The sequence below is a fragment of the Mustelus asterias genome, chromosome 30 (genome assembly GCF_964213995.1).
Source record: "Mustelus asterias chromosome 30, sMusAst1.hap1.1, whole genome shotgun sequence".
Lineage (NCBI taxonomy): Eukaryota > Metazoa > Chordata > Chondrichthyes > Carcharhiniformes > Triakidae > Mustelus > Mustelus asterias.
Window position 1 is genome coordinate 6,391,669 of NC_135830.1, and position 23,670 is coordinate 6,415,338.

General features: G+C 45.2%; 2 protein-coding genes across 2 annotated transcripts in view; one reads left to right on the forward strand and one right to left on the reverse strand.

Moving 5' to 3' along the window:
• Nucleotides 1–2,457: 2,457 nt before the first annotated feature.
• On the reverse strand, nucleotides 2,458–6,642 carry LOC144480722 (uncharacterized). Its single transcript, XM_078200313.1, has 4 exons — nucleotides 6,639–6,642; nucleotides 3,157–3,767; nucleotides 2,798–3,108; nucleotides 2,458–2,713 (listed from the first exon to the last, which is right to left on the reverse strand). The coding sequence occupies exons 1-4, from the start codon at nucleotides 6,640–6,642 to the stop codon at nucleotides 2,458–2,460; spliced, it is 1,182 nt and encodes a 393-aa protein (XP_078056439.1).
• Nucleotides 5,555–23,670, forward strand: part of LOC144480723 (uncharacterized) — a 62,583-nt gene continuing 44,467 nt past the window's right edge. The window contains exons 1-2 of the mRNA XM_078200314.1: nucleotides 5,555–5,981; nucleotides 8,626–9,561. Coding sequence (XP_078056440.1) covers nucleotides 8,977–9,561 — 585 coding nt within the window. The 5' untranslated portion in view covers nucleotides 5,555–5,981; nucleotides 8,626–8,976. The remainder of the gene's footprint in view (nucleotides 5,982–8,625; nucleotides 9,562–23,670) is intronic.

Sequence of the window (23,670 nt, forward strand, 5' to 3'; positions counted from 1 at the left end):
ATGTTACCACCATGAGAGACTCCACACACAGCGTTACACCACAACCCGTGAACGCTGATTAATATAAAATAAATAAAGTTACAAACTGACTGCACATTAAAAAGGTCCATAATACATTGGTTTTCAATAGAGCCATTGTAATAAAAGCCAATGAAGTTACGCTGAAGCTTTATAAAGCACTGTTTAAACCACAATGGGAATATTGTGTTCATATCCAGACAGCACGCTTTAGGAAGGATGGGATGGTCCTTGAAAAGGTGCAGAGGTTCACCAGAATGGTTCCAGCAATGAAGGATTTTAACTCCAAGGTCAGGTTCGAGAAGTTGGAGTTGTTCTCCCTGGAATGAAGGAGGCTAAGGGAAGATCTGATAGAGGTGAGCACTATTATGGCAGGTTTAGATCAAGTGGATACAGAAATTGGCCAGGATTAACAGAGACTGCTGGAGGCAAGGCTATTGGTTAATATAACTTTTTATTGCACCTTCTTCTAAATATGTACAGCACAAGGCTCAGCAAACAACCATCTCTCAGCAAACTCTTATCATCTGATCTTACATCACTGGGTAGAATATTTACAAATTTAACATTGACCCTTTCCACTGCACCAAGTCTTCAGTCAGCCTCCTAACATCCCCTCAGTGCCAGTTGTCTGATTTATCAATTGATGTTTCTGAGATTCACCTTGGGACACTCTCCTACATTGAAGGTCTGATGTAAACAAAAGTTATTTTTAAAATCTCATTGTAACAGACTGGGGAAGTCAGGATTAAAACAAAATCTAGGTAAATGGAGTTAGGTCACAGATCAGCCATGACCTCACTGAATGAGAGAACAGGCTTGAGGGGATAAATGGCCTCCTCCTGTTCCTGGTAAACTTGGACTCAGACACCAGCTGATGAATGGAAAGTGATGGGAGACCTGGGGAGAAGAGACTTCATCAGAAACCAGCACTGGAGCAGAGTTAGAGAGTGGGAGAATCCTGGGGAGAAACTACACAGGAACTGGAGTAGGTTGTTCAGCCCTAACATCAGCAGAAACAAACTCCAACTATCACAATGGGAACATGTGAATTAGGAGCAGGAGAAGGCCACTCGGCCCCTCGAGCCTGCTCCACTATTCAATAGGATCCTGGCTGATGTGATTGTAGCTTCAACTCCACTTTCCTTATTACCCCTCTCACCCTTTGACTCTCTTGTCAATCAAGAATCTATTAAATTCAGACTTCAGAATATTCAGTGAGCCAGCCTCCACCACTCTCTGTGGAAGAGAATTCCACACTGTAACAACCCTCTGAGAGAAAAGGTTTCTCCTCTCAGTCTTAAATGGGAGACCTCTTATTTTTAAACTGTGCCTCTCGTTCTTCTCTCTCTACAATCAACATCCACTCTGTCAAGTCCCCTCTGAATTTTATATGTTTCAATCAGATCCTCTCTGATTCTTCTAAACCCCAATAGATACAGGCCGAACATGTCCAACTTTTCATCATATGATAACCCCCTCATCCCAGGAATCAGTCAAGTAAACCTTCTCCGAACTACTTCTCACACAAGTCCTCTCTCAAGTAAAGAGACCAAAACTATACACCGTACTCTAGATGTGGTCTCACCAATACCCTGAACAAATGTAGCAAAACATCCCCGCAATAAACAACAATTCATTTACCTTTCTAATCATTTGCTGTGTCCACACACTAACATTTCCTAATTACAGTACCACGACACCCAGATCCCTCTGTACCTCAAAGTTCTGCAATCTCTCTCTCTCTGTATAAATAATCAGCTGCTTTTCCATCCTTCCTGCCAAAGTGGACAAGTTTACATTATCCAGAAATCTTGTTCCAGCTGCCAACTTTTTGCCCACTCACTGACCCTATCTATATCGCTTTGCAGGCTTGTTATGGTCATTCACATCTCACTTTCCCACCTAACTTTGTGTCATCAATAAATTTTGACCCTGTCAGTCATCCACATCATGAAAATAGTTTGTCAATAGTTGAGGGCCCAGCACTGATCCCTGTGGCACTCCACAGGCTACACTTTGCCATCCCAAAAATGACTCCTTTCTCCCTCCTCTCTGTTTCCTATTAGCTAATCAATCCTCTATCCATGCTAATATAAAGAATCAACGTGGATGGGACGCTAATATGCCTTATGCTACGAATTCTTATTTAGTGTGGTAAACATTGATGTGGCACCTTGTCAAATGCCTTCTGGAAATCTAAATACACCACATCCACAGGTTACACTTTATCCACATTGCTTGTCACTTCCTCAAAGAACGCCAATACATCAATTAACATGATTTCCCTTGCACAAAACCATGTTGTTTTGCACGGAGATTATCTGTGTCCCACCCCAGCTCCTTAATAACAGAATGAACATGATTCAATCCTGCATGGGATTATTTATTTATTACTTAAATAATAGAGAGATAGATAAATAAATAAATGAACATGATTCAGTCCTGCATGGGGTGAGCAGCAACAGCAGAATCCAACCCCTGCAGTGACTTGTGAACTTGCTGGTGTCTCAGCAGATTGGCTGACCGAGCAAATCTCTTCCCACATACGGAGCAGGTGAACGATCTCTCTCCTGTGTGAATCTGCTGGTGTCTCAGCAGGTGGGATGACTGAGTGAACCTTTTCCCACACATGGAGCAGGTGAATGATCTCTCTCCAGTGTGAATTTGCTGGTGTCTCAGCAGGTCCTTAGAGCTTTTAAAGCTTTTCTCACACTCAGAACATTTAAAAAGTCTCTGATCGGTGTGGACCAGTTGATGTGCAATGAGCTGGGGTGGCTGAGTGAATCGTTTCCCACATGTGGAGCAAGCGAAGGGTTTCTCCCCAGTGTGAATTCGCTCGTGTATCAGGAGCTGGGCTGAATCAGTGAATCCCTTCCCACACACACAGCAAATGAATGGCTTCTCCCCGGTGTGAACTCGCTGGTGTCTCAGACGGTGGGATAAATGGGTGAATCCCATCCCACACACCGAGCAGGTGAACGGTTTCTCCCCAGTGTGAACTCGCTGGTGTGTCACCAAATCCTGTTTCCTTTTAAAGCTCTTCTCACAGTCAGAACACTGAAATGGTCTCTTATCAGAGTGAACTCGCTGGTGTGTTTGCAGCTGGGATAAACGTCCGAATCTCCTCTCACACACGGAGCAGGTGAATGGCTTCTCCCCAGTGTGGGTGCGCTGATGGACTTGTAAATCATTTTTACTTTTAAATCTCTTCTCACAGTCAGAACATTGAAATGGTCTCCGATCAGTGTGAACAAGTTGGTGTGTCAGAAGGTGGGATGACTGAGTGAATCCCTTCCCACACACTGAGCAGGTGAACGGTCTCACCGCCATGTGAGTGCGCTGGTGTCTCAGGAGGTCCTTTGTGCTTTTAAAGCTTTTCTCACAATCAGAACACTGAAACAGTCTCTGATCGGAGTGAACCTGCCGGTGAATCAGGAGGCTTGATAAAGCATGACATCCCTTCCCACATTCGAGGCAGGCGAATGGCCTCTCACCAGTGTGAACACGCCGGTGTGTATAGAGGCTGGATGAGTAAGCAAATCCTTTCCCACACTCAGAGCAGGTGAACGGCCTCTCTCCAGTGTGAATGCGACGATGAATATCCAATTCGGATGGGTAATTGAATCCCCTCCCACAGTCCCCACATTTCAATGGTTTCTCTGTGGTGCGGGTATCCTCGTGTGACTCCAGGTTGGATGATGAGTTGAAGCCTCGTTTACACAGAATATGTGTCGGGTCACTACTCACTGAGAATGATGTGATTATTTTTCAGACTTGTTAAACCACTTTCCACATTCAGCACATTGGAAACTCTCAGGTGTGTGTGTGTGTGTAGGTGCTTTTTCAGTCACACTGATGTTTGAAATCTTTGCCCGCAGACAGAATGAACATTTCTCCTTCTGGAGACAAAGGCTGACGATATTCAGTTTCTGATGAATCAAATCACTGAAACAGATCTTGATGTGAAGTTTGGTTTGAGTTTCACATCTGTAAATCTTGCTTCATAATATCCTGCAAAAACAGTTTACCAATACCATCACTGTCAGTGCAGGATAGAAATTCTGAACAGACAATTCTAGTTTCTCTGGAACATATTTTCCTCTCTTGTTCCCCCAAATCTATAAATCCCCGTCCCACACACTCTCCCTCCTCCCCTGGACTGAAATCCAAACCCATCTCACCATCTCCACCATTTCTTCCCTCCACTCCAGTTTTCTCCCTCCCTCTCCTCTGTCTGGGTTCAGTTCTTGATCTGGAAATCTCACTAACTGTCCTGGCCGGAGACAATACACATCTCTTTAACCTGTGCTTATCCCTCTCTCCACTCACATTGTCTGTACCTTTAAGACTTGATCACCTGTAAAGACTCGCATTCCAACCATTATCTTGTAAATTGAGTTTGTGTCAATATATATGCCCCGTTTATGAACACAAGTCCCACTCACCTGACGAAGGAGCAGCGCTCCGAAAGCGAGTGGCTTTTGCGACCAAATAAACCTGTTGGACTTTAACCTGGTGTTGTGAGACTTCTTATTGGGTTCAGTTCTCCAGCTCCTGTCTGCAGACTGACAATAAAACCAATGGGTCTTACTGGGGGTGTTGGGGCCTCCAGCGGGTGTTTGTGAATCCTCCCCGCCCACCTCCCAGGGTTTCCTTCCTTCCCAGAGATCAGAGTCCTCATTGATTTGAGGCCAAAGTGTAACCTCTTATTTATTGTCCCCCTCCCCCATCCTCTGATGTGAACCATCCTCCAGTGGCTGAGCCAGGATGGGGCCGTTAACCTGGGCCTGTTCCCGGGAGGGAGGGAGAAGCCCCGCAGCTGCAAACCAGGGAGCTGACAATGATTCTGAAGGGTTTGCGGATCCACAAAGTGTTTCCAAATCCTCCCAGCCACCGCCTAACGCTGACTCCGCTTCTCCGGGACAAACAAGCGCCAAGGACAGCAATGACACTGCGCATGCTCCACATCACAATGCCCGGGCACTGATTGACGGCAGCGCCGGACCAATAGGAAGAGGGGGCGGTGCTGGACGACCGAGCGGGAGCGGCTGGTCCTCCAACCAATCGGTGTGAATGAGGGGCGGGGCTGGAGGACTAAGCCGGAGCGGCTGGTCCTCCAACCAATCAGAGTGAATGAGAGGCGGGACCTGAAGCATGCGCAGTGCGGGTGAACCAGATAAACCTGTTGGACTTTAACCTGGTGTTGTTTGACTTGTTGCTGTGTTTACCCCAGTCCAAAGCCGGCATCTCCACATCAGTGCGGGTAATGGCAGACGGCCGGTTTTAGTTTGGAAGCGAGAGCAATACGAGGTAGAGGGCGGCGTGCGGGGAATGATAAATGTGGCGGGTGGGTGGAGAGGCTTTGTAAACATGTTGTTCAAACCCAAACCCCGGAAATGAACTTCCCGGTCCCCCCCTTTGTACCAAATGGAGCGGCAGCTTGTAGTGTTAGACCCGGGCTGACTGCCGCCATTGAGGCTGCATGTGGGAGGCCGGCAGGGATTGTGATCGGAGAGTGAAGCCCTGACGTCACAATGGAATGGGTGAGGGTGTGACGTCACAATGGAATGGGTGAGGGTGTGACGTCACAATGGAATGGGTGAGGGTGTGAGGTCACAATGGAATGGGTGAGGGTTCCAGATGAGCTGAGACTGGGCTGGAGTCGGGCGATGGCACTGACATGTGGCCCGGTGGCACAGTGGTTAGTGCAGCTGCCTAACAGCGCCAGGGACCCGGGTTCAATTCCAGCCTCGGGTCACTGTCTGTGCAGAGTTTCTACATTCTCCCCGTGTCTGTGTGGGTTTCTTCCGGATGTTCCGGTTTTCCTTCCACAGTCCAAAGATGTGCCGGCGTTGGACTGGGGTAAGCACAGTAAGTAATCTCACAACACCAGGTTAAAATCCAACAGGTTTATTTGGTAGCACAAGCCACAAGCTTTCAGAGCGCTGCCCCTTCATCAGGTGAGTGGGAGTTCTGTTCACAAACAGGGCATATAAAGACACAAACTCAATTTACAAGATAATGGTTGGAATACGAGTCTTTAAACGTAATCAAGTCTTAAAGGCACAGACAATGAGAGTGGAGAGAGGGTTCAGCACAGGTTAAAGAGATGTGTATTGTGTCCAGCCAGGACAGTTAGTGAGATTTTGCAAGCCCAGGCAAGTCGTGGGGGTTACAGATAGTGTGACATGAACCCAAGATCCCGGTTGAGGCCATCCTCATGTGTGATTGACAGATCCATGCTCACTGCTTCTTGCCCTGGATGCAGAGAGCTGAAAATTTCCATGCAGGCTGCCAGACAGATAAATGTCTACATTACTGGAGTAAAAATGTGTGGAATATACAGACCGAATTCACTTCATTTCCTTCAGTTGCTGCAAGTCCCCAACTTCCCCCAGAATGAGGAAAGAAATGGAAAGGGGGAAACATTGATTTCCTCCCAGATGTTGAACAGAGGAGGGAGTTTCACTCGGAAGCTCATTGGACAACTTCCGCATTGTGACGTCACAATAGAGCCCTGCCTGAATCAGCCAATAGGAATCACTCTGCTCCGCGGTGACGTCTCTGGGTTCCAGTGCGCAGGCCCGGGTGCGCGGACCCAGGAGCCCCGCCCCCACCCATTGTTCCCCTCCCCCTACACCTCCTTGAACCAAGGTTTCCAGGCAACCGGCTGACGGCTCCGGCAAGAGCGAGAAGCCGCTCAGTGAGCTCTCCCGCCCCCCGGCCCAGGACGACACATGTGCGAGGGAGAGGGGAAGCTGCGCATGTGCGGGGGAGAACCCACCCTCTGATCTTCATGCTGAGGTGTTGACCAATGGGAAGAGTTGGAGGACCGGAAGGACTCTGGTCTTCCAGCCAATCAGAGCGTGGGCTTTGTGTGAATGAAGATTGATCTTCAGACAGACTCAAACTTCCTCCTGTCTCAAACATCTGTGAGTAAAACATTTTCTCTTCAACCCCCTTTCCATTTCTTTTCTCATTCTGGGGGAAATTGGGGACTTGCAGCAACTGAAGAGAAAGGAAGTGAATCCAGGGAGGGTGCAGACTCTGGAAAGGTTGGCCCAGGTCTCTCTCTCTCTCAAACCAGAAAATGATCCATTTCTGCCCACTGTTTGCTGTTAGCCAATCTTCTATCCACGCCAATATGTTATCCCCACAGCATGAACTTTTATTTGCTGCAATAACCTTTCATGTGGCACCTCATCAAATGTCTTCTGGAAATCTGAGTACAGCACATCCACCGGTTTCCCTTTATCCAATTCCCGATGGGGAATTTTAGAAAATTGAACAACACATCAACTATCTCACTCTGTTAAGACCCGAGAATGAAGCCCAGCAGGACCCGAGGACTCATCAGCCCACAGCTCCAACAGTTTGCTGAGCACCACTTCCCTGGGAATTGTGCTTTTTCAGAGTTCATCCCACACTTCTGTTTTCTGATTTCCAGCTGTCTCTGAGTTTTAACTGTATCCTCTATTGTAAACACCGAAGCAAAATACTTGTTCAATTCATCTCCCAGCTCCTTATTTTTCATTATCAATTCCTGGACTCACTTTCTATTAGACAGTTAAGAAATGAGGTGGAGCAAGTGACTGAAGTGTCAGTCAGGGAGCACTATTGGGAGCACCAATAGTTTCAAAATAGTTCAGGAAAAAGATAGGACAGGTCCACAGGTCAAGGCCCTAAACTGGAGCAGGGCCACTTTTGTGGGCATTAGGCAGGATCGAGCAGATATCGATTAGGTGAGTTTGTTTGAAGGGAAAGGAATGACTGGCAAATGGGAGGTTTTAAAAGTGTGATATCAAGAGTCCAGGGGCAGTATATTCCTGTTAAGATGCAGGGAAAGAATGGTAAATTTAAGGATCTCTGGCAGACAAGGGACATTGAGGCTCTGGTCAGGTAAAAGAAGGAAGCATACATTGGGTTTAGGCAATCGGGGACAAGTGAATCACTCTGACTATAAAAAGTGTAAGAAAATACTGAAGAGGGAAATCAGGAGGACAAAAAGAGGGTCTGATATGGATCTGGCAGGTAAGATTAAAGAAAATTCCAAGAGGTTCTATAGCTATATTAAGAGTAAGACGGTGGCTAGAGAGAGAATAGATCCCCTTAAAAATCAGTATGGCCATCTGTGTGTGGAGCTACAGGAGATGGGTGAGATTTTTAATGAATACTTCTCCTCTGTGTTTACTGCAGAGAGCACCATGGGGGCTAAAGAAATAAGGGAAACAAGTGGTGATGTCTTGGGCACACGCTCGTTACTTGGGAGGAGGTATCTGTAGCCTTATAAAAGCAAATTACTGCGGATGCTGGCGTCTGAAGCCAAGGGAGAAAATGCTGGAAAATCTCAGCAGGTCTGGCAGCATCTGTAAGGAGAGAAAAGAGCTGATGTTTCTTGTCTAAATGACCCTTTGTCAAAGCTCTGAAACATCAGTTCTTTTCTCTCCATCCAGGTGCTGCCAGACCTGCTGAGAATGGGGAGAGAGTGTGTGGGATGGAGATTTACAGCTTTTGGGGAATGAGAGAGGAAAGAATGTTCCATAGAAATTGTTCTGAATTTCTATCCTGTACTGACACTGATGACTTTTGGAAACTCATTTTCAGGATATTGAAAGAGGAATCACAGACTGAAATCTCAAACGTCACGTCTAGGCGTGACAGAATCGTGTTCCTTGGGACCTCAATATCATCGGACTTTGAATCCAGAAGGAGAAATGATTGTCCAGTCTGTCGATTTGAAAAGATTTGAAATGTCAGTGTGAGTGAAAAAGCATCAACACACTGCCACACTTGAGTGAGAGTGTTCCAATGCACTGACTAAAGAGCTTTAACCAGTTACACAGTCTGAATAAATATCACACCATTCACAGCGGGTAGAGACTGTAATCTTGTCCTGTGTGTGGACGAAGTTTCAACTGATTGTCCACCCAAGAGTGAGGCAAGGAAACCTGCACCATGGAGAAACCATGGAAATGTGGGGACTGTGGGAAGGGATACAGAGCCCCATGTCTGCTGGAAGCTCATCGGCGCAGCCACACTGGGGAGAGGCTGTTCATCTGCTCTCAGTGTGAGAAGGGATTTAATCAGTTCTCCAGCTTACGGACACACCAACGAGTTCACACTGGGGAGAGACCATTCACCTGCTCTCAATGTGGGAAGGGATTCATTCAGTCATCCCACCTGCAGACACACCAGCGAGTTCACACTGGGGAGAGGCCATTCACCTGCTCTCAGTGTGGGAAGGGATTCACTCAGTTATCCAGCCTGCAGACACACCAGCAAGTTCACACTGGGGAGAGTCCGTTCACCTGCTCTCAGTGTGGGAAGGGATTCACTCGGTTACCCGACCTGCGGACACACCAGCGAATTCACACTGGGGAGAAACCATTCACCTGCTCTCAGTGTGGGAAGGGCTTCACTCGGTCATCCACCCTGCGGACACATCAGCCAGTTCACACTGGGGAGAGACCATTCACCTGCTCTCAGTGTGAGAAGGGTTTCAGCGTTTCATCCCGGCTGCTGAGACACCAGCGAGTTCACGAGTGATGACAGGGGTTGGATTCTGCTGTTATTGTTCCTGCTCTCAGTTGCATCCAGGACTGCATTTTGTTCATTCTCACAGTTGGTCGGTGGGGAGGGTCAGAGGGTTTCTTTCTGCTGGACTGGCTGATCTCAGCCTCCAGTGGGCTGATGCTCTTTGAACCTTTTTGTGAATACCTGGTTTCAAATGTCACAAGGATCACAGAGTGACAGGGTGTTAGGAAGTTTAGAGATATTTAGTCAGAAGAAAACAGAGGTTGGCAGTGCAAAGGTACATTTCTGAATGGAGGGCTGTGACAAGTGACATTCCTTAGAGATCAGTGCTGGGACTTTTGCTGTTTGTAATATATATAAATGATTTGGAGGAAAATGTAACTGGTTTGATTGGTAAGTTTGTGGACGACACAAAGGTTGGTGGAATTGCGGATAGCGATGGGGACTGGCAGAGGATACAGCAGGATATAGATCAGTTGGAGACTTGGGCAGAGAGATGGCAGATGAAGTTTAATCCGGACAAATGTGAGGTAATGCATTTTGGAAGGTCTAATACAGATGGGAAATATACAGTAAATGGAGAACCCTTCAGAGCATTCATAGGCAGAGGGATCTGGGTGTACAGGTGCACAGGTTATTGAAAGTGGCAATGAGGTGGAGAAGATAATCAAGAAGGCATACGGCATGCTTGCCTTCTTCGGCCGGGGCATTGAGTTTAAAAATTGGTAAGTCATGTTGCAGCTTTATAGAACCTGAGTTAGACCGCACTTGGAATCCAGTGTTCATTTCTGGTCACCACACTACCAGAAGGAAGTGGGGGCTTTGGAGAGGGTACGGAAAATATTTACCAGGATGTTGCCTGGTATCGAGGGCATTAGCTATGAGGAGAGGTTGGAGAAACTTGGTTTGTTCTCACTGGAACGACGGAGGTTGAGGGGGGCGACCTGATAGAAGTCTACAAGATTATGAGGGGCATGGACAGAGTGGATAATCAGACGCTTTTTCCCAGGGTGGAAGAGTCAATTACTAGAGGCATAGGTTTAAGGTGCGAGGGGCAAGGTTTAAAGGAGATGTACAAGGCAGGTTTTTTACACAGAGCGTGGTGGGTGCCTGGAACCCGTTGCCGGGGAAGGTAGTGGAAGCAGATACGGCAGTGACTTTTAAGATGTGTCTTGACAAATATATGAATAGCATAGGAACAGAGGGATATGGTCCCCGGAAAGGTAGGAGGTTTTAGTTCAGACGGGCAGCATGGTTGCTACAGGCTTGGAGGGCCAAAGGGCTTGTTCCTGTGCTGTAATTTTCTTTGTTCTTCATTCTGTTTGGAACATCCCAAATGTCCATCCAATTTCCTTTTTAATTGTTTATTGTCGCTACTTCCTCCACCCTCGTAGGCAGCGAGTTCCAGGTCATCACCATTCACTGCATCAGAATATTCTTCCTCACATCTCCACCGCCCCCCCCCCCCCCCCCCCCCGTCCCCCACTCCCCCTCCCTCCCACTCCCCCTCCCTTGCATCTCTGACCCAAAACAAGAAATCTGTGTCCCCCCTCGTCCTTGTCCCATCAGCTAATGGGAACAGCTTTTCTTTGTCCACCTTATCTAAACCTGTCAGAACCTTGTCCACCTCTATCAAATCTCCCCTCAACCTCCTTTGCTCCAAGGAAAACAACGCCAGCCTGACATTGACAATAAAGAACAATCTAACAGAATATGTTAATACCTGAAATCAAATGGGAATGTTTAATTTCTGTTTTAAAGATATTGTGAATATATTGTCCTGGACAATAAAGGAATTTGAATAACTCACCTTGGGTGTGGTTGAATGGAATATATCAATCTGGTATCCATCTACAGTCTAGGGAAAGTCTGGAATGTGTAGCTGGAAGTCCCTTCCTAACAGCACTGTGGGTGTACGTACACCTCAGGCATTGCAGCAGTTCAAGAAGGCACCCTTGGGGTTGGGGTTGACCATGGCCAAGGCAGTTACATACAGCCACATATTCTGTTATAATTGAAGGACTGCAGATTGAATGTGAGGCATTGTGGGACTGGACTATCTTGACCATATTCCTGTGACTGCCCGGAAACTCATGTGTCTATTTTAAAGAACAAAGAACAGTACAGCACAGGAACAGGCCCTTCGGCCCTCCAAGCCTGCACCGATCATGTGTTCCTAACGAGACCATCCGTTTGTATCCCTCTATTCCCAGTCTGTTCATATGGTTATCATTAAAATACGTCCCCTGCATATCTGTATTGAACCTTGCCCCCCCTTACCTTGAACTTGTGACCCCTTGTGTTTGTCGTTTCTGACCTGGGAAAAAGCTTCCAACTGTTCACCCTATCTATGCCCTTCATAATTTTATAAACTTCTATTAGGCCGCCCCTCCACCTCTGTTTTTCCAGGGAGAACAACCCTAGTTTACTCAATCTCTCCTCATAGCTAATACCCTCCATACCAGGCAACATCCTGGTAAACCTTTTCTGCACTCTCTCCAAAGCCTCCATGTCCTTCTGGTAGTGTGGCGACCAGAACTGGACGCAGTATTCCAAATGTGGCCGAACCAACGTTCTATACATCTGCACCATCAGACCCCAACTTTTATACTCTATGCCCCGTCCAATAAAAGCAAGCATGCCATATGCCTTCTTCACCACCCTTTCCACCTGTGTTGCCACCTTTAAGGTTCTGTGGACTTGCACATCCAGATCCTTCTGCGTGTCTATACTCCTGATGGTTCTGCCATTTATTGTATAGCTCCCCCCTGCATTAGATCTACCAAAATGCATCACTTCGCATTTATCTGGATTAAGTCCCATCTGCCATTTCTCCGCCCAATTTTCCAGCCTATCTATGTCCTGCTGTATTCTCTGACAATGTTCATCACAATCCACAACTCCAGCAATCATTGTGTCGTCCGCAAACTTACTAATCAGACTTGCTACATCTTCTTCCAAATCATTTATATATATCACAAACAGCAGAGGTCCCAATACAGAGCCCTGCGGAACACCACTAGTCACAGACCTCCAATCAGAAAAAGACCCCTCCGCTGCTACCCTCTGTCTTCTATGGCCAAACCAGTTCTGTACCCATCTAGCGAGCTCACCTTTGATCCCGTGAGATTTAACCTTTTGCACCAGCCTGCCATGAGGGACCTTGTCAAATGCTTTACTAAAATCCATGTAGACAACATCCACGGCCCTTCCCTCGTCAGTCATTTTTGTCACCGCCTCAAAAAACTCAACCAAATTTGTGAGGCATGACCTCCCTCGCACAAAACCATGTTGTCTATTGCTAATGAGATTATTCAGTTCTAAATGTGTACAGATCCTATCTCTAAGAATCTTCTCCAACAATTTCCCTACCACGGACGTCAAGCTCACTGGCCTATGATTACCCGGGTTATCCTTGCTACCCTTCTTAAATAACGGGACCACATTTGCTATTCTCCAATCCTCTGGGACCTCACCTGTGTCCAATGAAGAAACAAAGATTTCTGTTAGAGGCCCAGCAATTTCATCTCTTGTCTCTCTCAGGAACTGGAAGTCCCTTCCAACAGCACTGTGGGTGTACGTACACCTCAGGCATTGCAGCAGTTCAAGAAGGCACCCTTGGGGTTGACCATGGCCAAGGCAGCTACATACAGCCACATATTGTGTTATAATTGAAGGACTGCAGATTGAATGTGAGGCATTGTGGGACTGGACTATCTTGACCATATTCCTGTGACTGCCCGGAAACTCATGTGTCTATTTTAGTTTATAATTGAGGATTTCTGGGAATAAGTTAAATGCGGAAATATTAAGCATAGCCTGGAGGAATTTGGAATAACTGAGAATTTTATCCCCAGATAAAGAACAAAGATTTTGCCGGTGTTTGGGTGTAACGTGTTTGGGATTTTAAATCAACAAAGATGTTGCCTCTCCCTTGGACATGCGCAGTCCCGGGCCGCCCTCGGCGCAACGGGTAGAGCGTTTTCTGCAGCGCGATGGAGTGTGGGAGGTGCAGCCGCCATTACGCATCCGGACCGCAGTCTCCAAAACCCTGGGACTGGAATGGAAAATGGGGCGCAGTGACCCCGCCCTTTTACAAAGTACACATGGGGTATCACTGGATTGGATTGGAACGTCACCTTATCGCAAAACAGGTTGTTAACTTTAGGTGAAATGATTTAGAGAACTGGGTGACATATTGGGGAGGGCAATCGGTGAGTATGAGACTGAAGTCGAGAGTCAGCACCTTCAGGGGAGGAAAATTGGAGAAAAGGCAAGAGTAGCAAGGGTTAGGTTGATTGGCCAGGTTAAAAATTGTCCCTTAGAGTCCTGGGATGCGTAGGTTAGAGGGATTAGCGGGTAAAATATGTGGGGTGAGGGCCTGGGTGGGATTGTGGTCGGTGCAGACTCGATGGGCCGAATGGCCTCCTTCTGCACTGTAGGGTTTCTATGTTTCTATGTTTCTAGCATAGTAGGATGACTTAATGTTACAATCAATAGGTCTGTGTGGATTTCCCCCGGGGCTCCGCTTTCCTCCCACAGTCTGAAAGACATGCTGGTTAGGGTGCATTGACCCCAACAGGCGCTGGAATGTGGCGACTCGGGGAATTTCACAGTAACTTCATTGCAGTTCAATGTAAACCTTGCTTTTGACTAATAAATAAATGTTACTTTAGGAAGGAGGGAGTGTGTGGGGACAGAGATTTATAATTTGAGATGAAGAAGGATTTTCTGTGAGAACTAGATTTATCAGTTCCGGATTTCTATCCTGTAATCACAGTGATGACTTGATGATATCAACCCTATCACACCCATTAAAGTCCCTATCAGGTCAGTCTTCAGCCTTCTCTTTCCTGGAGAAATTATCCCCAGCCTGTTCAATCAATCCTGTGACTTAAACACACACAGCTCTGCTAACATCCTTGTGAATCTTTTTTGAACTTTAATAGAGCTCTTCTGTCAGTTTTAAAGGGATATACTATTAATATTTAAACTTAATTTGATTTGGTTACAACAGCATGGTAACTCAGTTCCATATTGACGCTCTAAATGCTTTAATTTGAAAGGGACTTAACCATCAAGAAAAGCCTCTGAAATAGCAAATGAGTTGAAATGTATTTTTTAAAAAGGTACAATGATGAAGGAGTACAAAATAAAGGGAAAGACTCTTCGCACGGTAGAGGATCAGAAGGACCTTGGGGTCCGGGTCCAGAGGATTCTAAAATCGGCCCCGCAGGTGGAGGAGGTGGTTAAGAAGATGTATGGTGTGCTCGCCTTTATCAATCAAGGGATTGAGTTTAGGAGTCCGGGGATAATGATGCAGCTATATAAGACCCTCGTCAGACCCCAATTGGAGTACTGTGCTCAGTTCTGGTCGCCTCACTATAGGAAGGATGTGGAAAAGATTGAAAGGGTGCAGAGGAGATTTACAAGGATGTTGCCTGGATTGAGTGGCATGCCTTATGAGGATAGGCTGAGGGAGCTCGGTCTTTTCTCCTTGGAGAGACGAAGGATGAGAGGAGACCTAATAGAGGTGTATAAGATGTTGAGAGGCATAGATCGGGTGGACTCTCAGAGGTTTTTTCCCAGGGTGGAAATGTCTGCTACGAGAGGACACAGGTTTAAGGTGCTGGGGGGTAGGTACAGGGGAGATGTTAGGGGTAAGTTTTTCACACAGAGGGTGGTGGGCGAGTGGAATCGGCTGCCGTCAGTGGTGGTGGAGGCGAACTCAATAGAGTCTTTTAAGAGACTCCTGGATGAGTACATGGAGCTTAATAGATGGAGGGTTATAGGTAGGTCCAGAAGGTAGGGATGTGTTCGGCACAACTTGTGGGCCGAAGGGCCTGTTTGTGCTGTAGTTTTTCTATGTTTCTATGAAGTACACAAGCGACTTTTATCACTTCAAATGGGTGGCCACCCCTGTAGAAATATGAATTTTCCTCAGGTTCCTGATCCAAAGGCGATTTCCCAAAATCCTGCCCCAGGGGCATTCAGTACCTCCACAACCAGAGTCCAACCTGCAAAGCCCAAGTTCACTCATTCTAACACAGCTCTCAGCTGCAATACAGATATCAATGTTGTACTGTTAGTCAGAATACAAAACATTGGTCTAAAATTCCTATCTTGCCTATATAGGTTTATTATTAAAACTTCACCCAAGGTTTGTCTGTAATCTAGAAACTGTTTGTTCCTCAAACAAGTAAACAACCTTGCTGATATTAGAACCTTGATGTAGAACATTTGACAAACATGTGATTTTACTCTAATGCAGGGGTGTTACATCTATCACCCCTTTTACTAAATCATAAGAACATAAGAAATAGGAGGAGGAGTAGGCCATCTAGCCCCTCGAGCCTGCCCCGCCATTCAATAAGATCATGGCTGATCTGAAGTGGATCAGTTCCACTTACCCGCCTGATCCCCATAACCCCTAATTCCCTTACCGATCAGGAATCCATCTATCCGTGATTTAAACATATTCAACAAGGTAGCCTCCACCACTTCAATGGGCAGAGAATTCCAGAGATTCACCACCCTCTGAGAGAAGAAGTTCCTCCTCAACTCTGTCCTAAACCGACCCCCCTTTATTTTGAGGCTGTGCCCTCTAGTTCCAGTTTCCTTTCTAAGTGGAAAGAATCTCTCCACCTCTACCCTATCCAGCCCCTTCATTATCTTATAGGTCTCTATAAGATCCCCCCTCAGCCTTCTAAATTCCAACGAGTACAAACCCAATCTGCTCGGTCTCTCCTGATAATCAACACCCCTCATCTCCGGTATCAACCTGGTGAACCTTCTCTGCACTCCCTCCAAGGCCAAAATATCCTTCCGCAAATAAGGGGACCAATACTGCACACAGTATTCCAGCTGCGGCCTCACCAATGCCCTGTACAGATGCAGCAAGACATCTCTGTTTTTATATTCTATCCCCCTTGCGATATAGGCCAACATCCCATTTGCCTTCTTGATCACCTGTTGCACCTGCAGATTGGGTTTTTGCGTCTCATTCACAAGGACCCCCAGGTCCCTCTGCACAGCAGCATGTTGTAATTTCTTTCCATTTAGATAATAATCCAATTTGCTATTATTTCTTCCAAAGTGAATAAGCTCGCATTTGTTAACGTTATACTCCATCTGCCAGATCCTCGCCCACTCACTCAGCCTGTCCAAATCTCTCTGCAGACCTTCTACGCCCTCCACACGATTCACTTTTCCACTTATCTTTGTGTCGTCTGCAAACTTTGTTACCCTCCACTCACTCTGTTACCCTAATTCACTCTGACATTTCCCCCCTTTTGTTCATTGGCCTTGTCCAAGGTAGCCAACTTCCTTTCCCTTTACAATCTTCTTCTCATAACTAATTTTTAGATATAATTGAAGCGGTATAATTGGATATAAAAGCAGTCATAACACATAATTCCTATACAAATTGCATAGACTTTAAAAAATTCTCAAGCTGTCCCTTCACCTGTATCCATCTTGTAATTAATTCTGATTATGTATTATTTCTCCCTCCCCTTCATTTGACCTAATCAAAAATTCCATTTAATTTGTTCTTACAGTCAGTTTCAGTATGGAGTATGTGTCAGTGCCTTTATCATTTCAAAGTGATTTCTTACTCTTCAGACCATATTAACCATTTCATGTCATTTAGTCAAGTAGCTGAGAAAGTCCCATTTAATCATAGAATCATGACAACGCAGAAGGTGGCCCATCGAGTCTGCACAGACCACAATCCCATCCAGGCCATATCCCCATAACCCCACTTATTTACTCTGCTAGTCCAGCTGGCAATAAGGCACAATTTACTATGGCCAATCAACCTAACCCGCACATCTTTGGATGAAGGCAAGAAACCGGAGCACCTAACGGAAACCCACACAGACACAAGGAGAATGTGCAAACTCTATCCAGGCAGTCATCCGAGGCTGGAATTGAATCCGGGTCCTTGGCGCTGTAAGGGAGTAGTGCTAACCACTGTGACACTGGACTGCCCTTCATTTTTCAGTGCAGCTGCACCGTGTACTCTCGGATGTTAGTTAATTCCCAATTTACAAACCACTTCTGCAATCTCACATCGGTGTTCCAATTCCTTCTTTAATTCTCTGTTGGAATCTCACCTTCATAAGCCATCTTCACTCATTTCCCTCCCTGTTAAATGTTGTCACTCATTTTCTTTTAAACCAGAGTGTGTTCTTTTGTCCTGCTTGTTGGCATCTCTCTGCCCTCTCCCACAAATCATTGTTTTGCATTTGTGGAAGGTCCATCAGGTCTTTTGGGATTGTGCTGTGCATTTTACCAAATAGTTTCATCATCCTGGATGCCACTGTCTTACAAAGGATGCACCATTCAATAATTCTGTCAGAATCTTCAGAAGAAAATCCAAAGTCAGGTGTATGTCTTTGCTTGTTTCCTCCTGTACAGTCCCAATGTCTCAGATGGAGGCCAGATTATCAAATTCAGTTCTCTCAAATAATTCATAGACAAAGAAACAAGTATCTCCAAGAGAAAACTGTCACCTCATTCATCTCATCGAGACTTCCCTTTCACTCAAATCTTCATAAACACCCAAATGTATGGATTCCTTTAAACTACACTTTCAGGAGTTCTCGAGAATCTTTAGAGTTAAATAAATCATTAAATATTCTCATAATATCTTTTAACAGAAACCAAACATTTCTGTTTGATTCCAGGCATTATCAACTTTGTTCTTTCCCTTAAACACCAGGTAATTTCCATTTTAAATGCTTGAAATAGCAACTCATGTCAGATATTTATCAATTCCAATCTCAAAAGCAGGCTTGTTGGCTTTCTGAAAAGTAAAGTCTTTTATTCTCTGCTTTAATTCTCAAAACTGTTGACTTCACTCAGAGCTGGAAACCATCATCACCTGTTTAAAAAACACAAACAATCCATCTGGCTCTGGCCAAGATCCCAGTGAGTAAATATGTCCAATCACAGGTTACATTAAAAAACAAAGGCTGTGTGGAGATTTATAAAAATCAGCTGTCTGCTGAAAGGGTTAACTTCTCTGTGGAACCGAGAGAGGCGGGGAGTGGGCAGAGGAAACTTGGCAATTGTGTCAATTTATATAATTTAAAAAACTTCTCTCATGTTATTTTCTTCAATTTTGTTCAAATTTCATCTCTTTTATCTATCCTTTTTTGAACACCAATTTCAATTTTCAATATTTTCCACTTAATCAAAGTTGAAAGAAATACTTTGTGAAATATGTTGTTAACCGAATCTCAACAATTTTAACTCAAATGTTTTGGAAAGTTGGAACTGGTTTGCTGCCAAACTGCAGCCTTATCTTTGTGTTTTGGGAGCAAATTGGCCTTCACAATTCTAACCTTGAACAACTTAATTTCAAACCCAAATACATTCCTTTCACATTTTAGTACAGTCTGAATTTATTTCAAACAGAAACTCACGGCTGTTCAAATTAAATTAATTTTTATTCCCTTTCCAAACTAATTCTTCGAATCTGTGATGCTTTCAAACAACACCCTGCTTCAACAATTATGACTCAAATGTATGGTATTCCTTCAAGTGAGCAAACCAACTTTGAGTAAGCGTTGTGGATCATGACGGTGCAGAGGTCATGGCTAACCTCACACACCTGCATTCCCTTATCACACAGGAGAGGCAGAGGAGAGGGAGGAGTGCTTTCAGTGATTCTTTGTTTGGAGAAAACAACTACATCTGCTCACTGGTGACTGATTTGTGTCTCAGGTTGTTTGATGTTAGCTAAACATTGGGAGTGGTCTGCTTCAGGGGAGGTGTCACTTTGTGGCTGAATTACCTTTCTCAAAGTCCCCACGGCATTTTCTAACTCTTCACTTGATCTGATATTTTCTGACTGTAAATCAATATCTTGTTCCAGAGTTTGGCCGAACAGCAGTAGATTTTTCTGAGCTCCACTCACCCTATCATCTGCCCCCTGTTTCCAATGTAACTGATTGTCCAGGTCAGACGTGCTCTCCTGCCAGCAATCAGCTCCATTCTGCAGCTTATCCACCAGTTCCCTCAACTCTTTATATTTTGTACTCAGCTGTGAGGCAACAGGTTTCCAATGTAACTGGAAATTAATTTATTCTGGACTTTTTCCAACTCGCTATTTCCTTTCTGAATCTCTTTAGAAAACCTATCAAGGACCCGCTCGTAATCTCCGTCACATTCTTCTCCACCTCCCAGGGTATCTTTTGCTCCTGATGCCCTTGACTCCGTTGTCAATCTGTCAGTCACATTGTCACAGGTGACAAAGCCATTGTTGTATTTGCTTTTTTGAGGCAGCAGTGCTAACCACTGTGCCACTGGATGGAATGCTGGCCCAGTGGGGAGAAACATAGAAACTAGAAGCAGGAGTAGGCCATTCGGCCCTTTGAGCCTGCTCCACCATTCATCTTCATCATGGCTGATCATCGAATTCAATTTCCTAATTTCCCTCCCCCCTCCCCGCCACCCCCGCCTCCCATATCCCTTTAGCCCCAAGAGCTATATCTCATATCTCCTTGAAATCAGACAATGTTTTGGCCTCAACTATAGGGTGACATGGTGGCACAGTGGTTAGCATTGCTACCTCACAGCGCCAGGCATTTAATTCCAGCCTTGGGTGAGTGTCTGTGTGGAGTTTGCATGTTCTCCCTGTGTCTGCGTGGGCTTCCTCCGGGTGCTCCAGTTTCCACCCACAGACCAAAAATGCCCAGGTTCGGTGGATTTGCAATGTTGAATTCCTTCTTAGTATCCCAAGTTGTGTGGGTTAGATAGGTTAGCCATGGTAAATGTGTGAGATTACAGGGACAGGGCAGGGGAGAGGGCCTGGGTAAGGTGCTCTGTTAGAGAGATGGTGCAGACTCGATGGTCCAAATGGTCCCTTCTGTACTGGAGGGATTCTATGATTCAATGAACACAGGAATGGTCAGAATTATTTCACACGTCCCAAATTTTAAATAACCATTACAATTAAAATTCTCTCATACTCACATGTGTGAGTTTGAATCCGGATTAAAATTCCCACAAGTTTAGATCACAGACAGAAAACCTGAAAGCTTGAAGCGTTCAACCCACAAATATCATCCATACACAAACAGAGAAACTTAGCATGTGCTTTACAACAATAACTGAAATTAATTCCTTAAGCGTTCTTGTGGTTCTGTTTCTAAACTTCCAAAAATGCCTTTAATTAAAGACTCAAGATAAAGTTAATTCACCAGAAAGATAAACCTTAACAAATGTAGCCCAAAACAATGATAAAACACATCTACAAATATCCACATAAAACAAACAAAACACACAGGTTCTCACAGCTCGTAAATTTCAAACAATGAATCCTCAGCATTCTCTCTCGCAGCTATAGCTTCGTAAAGCGACAGAGCACCACAAACGTTTCACAATATACGTTAATGATTTGGAAGATGGAACTGAAGGCACTGTTGCTAAGTTTGCAGATGATACAAAGATATGTAGAGGGACAGGTAGTATTGAGGGAGCAGGGGGGCTGCAGAAGGACTTTGATGGGCTAGGAGAGTGGGCAAAGTGGCAGCTGGAATACAATGTGGAAAAGTGTGAGATTATGCACTTGGGTAGGAGGAATGGAGGTATAGACTATTTTCTAAATAGGGAAATGCTTCGGAAATCAGAAGCACAAAGGGACTTGGGAGTCATTGTTCAAGATTCTCTTAAAGTTAACGTGCAGGTTTAGTTGGCAGTTTGGAAGGCAGATGCAATGTTAGCATTCATGTCAAGAGGGTTAGAATACAAGAGCAGCAATGTACTTCTGAGGCTGTATAAGGCTCTGGTCAGACCCCATTTGGAGTATTGTGAGCAGTTTTGAGCCTCACATCTAAGGAAGGGTATGCTGGTCTTGGAAAGGATCTGGAGGAGCTTCACAAGAATGATCTCTGGAATGAAGAGCTTGTTGTCATATGAAGAATGGTTGAGGACTCCGGGCCTGCACTCATTGGAGTTTAGAAGGATGAGGGGAGATCTTATTGAAACTTAGTAGGAAAAAACTAGAACTAGAGGGCACAACCTCAGGCTAAAGGGATGATCCTTTAAAACAGAGATGAGGAGGAGTTTCTTCAGCCAGAGAGTGGTGAATCTTTGGAACTCTTTGCCGCAGAAGGCTGTGAAGGTCAGTTCATTGAGTGTCTGTAAGACAGAGATAGATAGGTTCTTGATTAATAAGGGGATCAGGGGTTATGGGGAAAAGGCAGGAGAATGGGGATGAGAAAAATATCAGCCATGATTGAATAGTGGAGAAGACTCGATGGGTCTGGTGGCCTATTTCTGCTCCTGTGTCTTATGGTCTAAGCTCACAACTCCTTGATTAAAATAAGACACAAGATCCTTCATTCCCCTTCATTATAACTTAAACTTTTTTTTAGCCAACTTCCAAGGCCTGATTTTATCGGAAACATCAAGTCTTTGCTGATTTAAAATCCCAAACATGTTGCCAGCTGCAAAATCTTTGTTCCAGTGAAATGGAGGCAGTTTTCACTCAGAAACCAGTAACGGTGAGATTAACAGCGCGGGATGGAGAAGGACTCAGTTTCAATGGTGAGACTGCTGGTGGAATGGCGAGCTGGAGTTCAGCCAGAAATGCAGCAAAGTTTAAAAACAATTGCGCTCAACATGGGGCTGGAACCCACGGTCCATTAACGGTGATAAATTCATGTTGTTCAGCAGAATTACCACAACATGATTTAATCACAGGTTGATACTAACACTGCCCTTTGAACGCAGCGAGCTGCAGTAAAATTGAATGCAGTAGAAAGGACGACACGGTGGGACAGTTGTTAGAACTGATGCCTCACAGCCCCAGTGACTAAGGTTCAATTTATCGGGTTACTGTATATGCGGAGTTTTCACGTTCTCCCCCTGTCTGCGTGGGTTTCCTCCTGGTGATCCGCTTTCCTTTTCAAAGATGTGTGGGTTAGGTTGATTGTCGTGATGTGGAGATGCCGGCGTTGGACTGGGGTAAACACAGTAAGAAGTTTAACGACACCAGGTTAAAGTCCAACAGGTTTATTTGGTAGCAAAAGCCACAAGATTTCCGAGCCTTAAGCTCCTTCTTCTCTCTCCCTGCCTCTCTGTCTCCATCTGTTTCTGCTCGAGAAGAGACAGGGAGAGAGAGAACAGGGAGAGAGAGAGACGGGGAGAGACAGAGATAAAGCGAGAGAGACAGATATTTGATAATTAATTGTGTATGGTCGCATTATTGAGTGTGGTTTAATTTGGTGATTTTTTTAATACAGAGAGGCAGAGAGAGAGAGGTGAAGACAGTGACATTCTCTCCCTGGCACCCTCGCAAGTTCAAAGACACAAAAGCTGCAGACACTCACACACACAAACTGGGTTTGGTAAGTTTCCCAATCTCTGCAGCTTCCCACGTGGCCCAGGGTTTGAATTGAAATTTAAAAGCAGCTTGGAGACACTGCAGGATTTTTGAGTTGAGTTTCTCCCCCCCTCACCCTGTAAATATAAAATAGAAATTCCTGGATTAAAATATTCCCTTGGACAGAGCAGAGGTGTGTGAGTGGTGTGTGTGTGTGTGTCTGAGACCTAGGCTGGATTTGGGAATATCTGCCTGCTGAAGAGGGTCAGTGAAACCATCCTGGCTGAATATCTCATCGCTAAAGAGTCACAGAGAGAGATATCTGATAAATAAATGTGTTACTGAACCCACTCTGGATGCTCCCTCTATCTCTGTCTTTCTCACTAACTTCATTGCAGTGTTAATGTAAGCCTTACTTGTGACACTAATATATAAACTTCAAAACTTTCAACTTTAAAAACTCTGTCTGTGTGTCTCTGTCTCAATTCAGACACTAGTTCAGTGCCAGGTTGAGAGGGGGTCAGTATTGAGCAGAATGGGAGGCAGTTTGATACAAAGTTTGCAGAAACTGCAGCGAGTGTTTGTAAACATGTTGGGGTTGTGGAAAGGTCAGTGTGTAACAAGCTGAGGGAAGGTGTTTCCACTTCACATGTGGCTACTTTTTGGCAATGGGAGTTACCTTTGCATCTACAGGGAGCTCTGAAGCCTCATGGCTTTCTGCCTGCCTCTGTTTGAACAGTTTAATATGTTTCAGCACTGAGACCTCTGGCCCTTGTTGG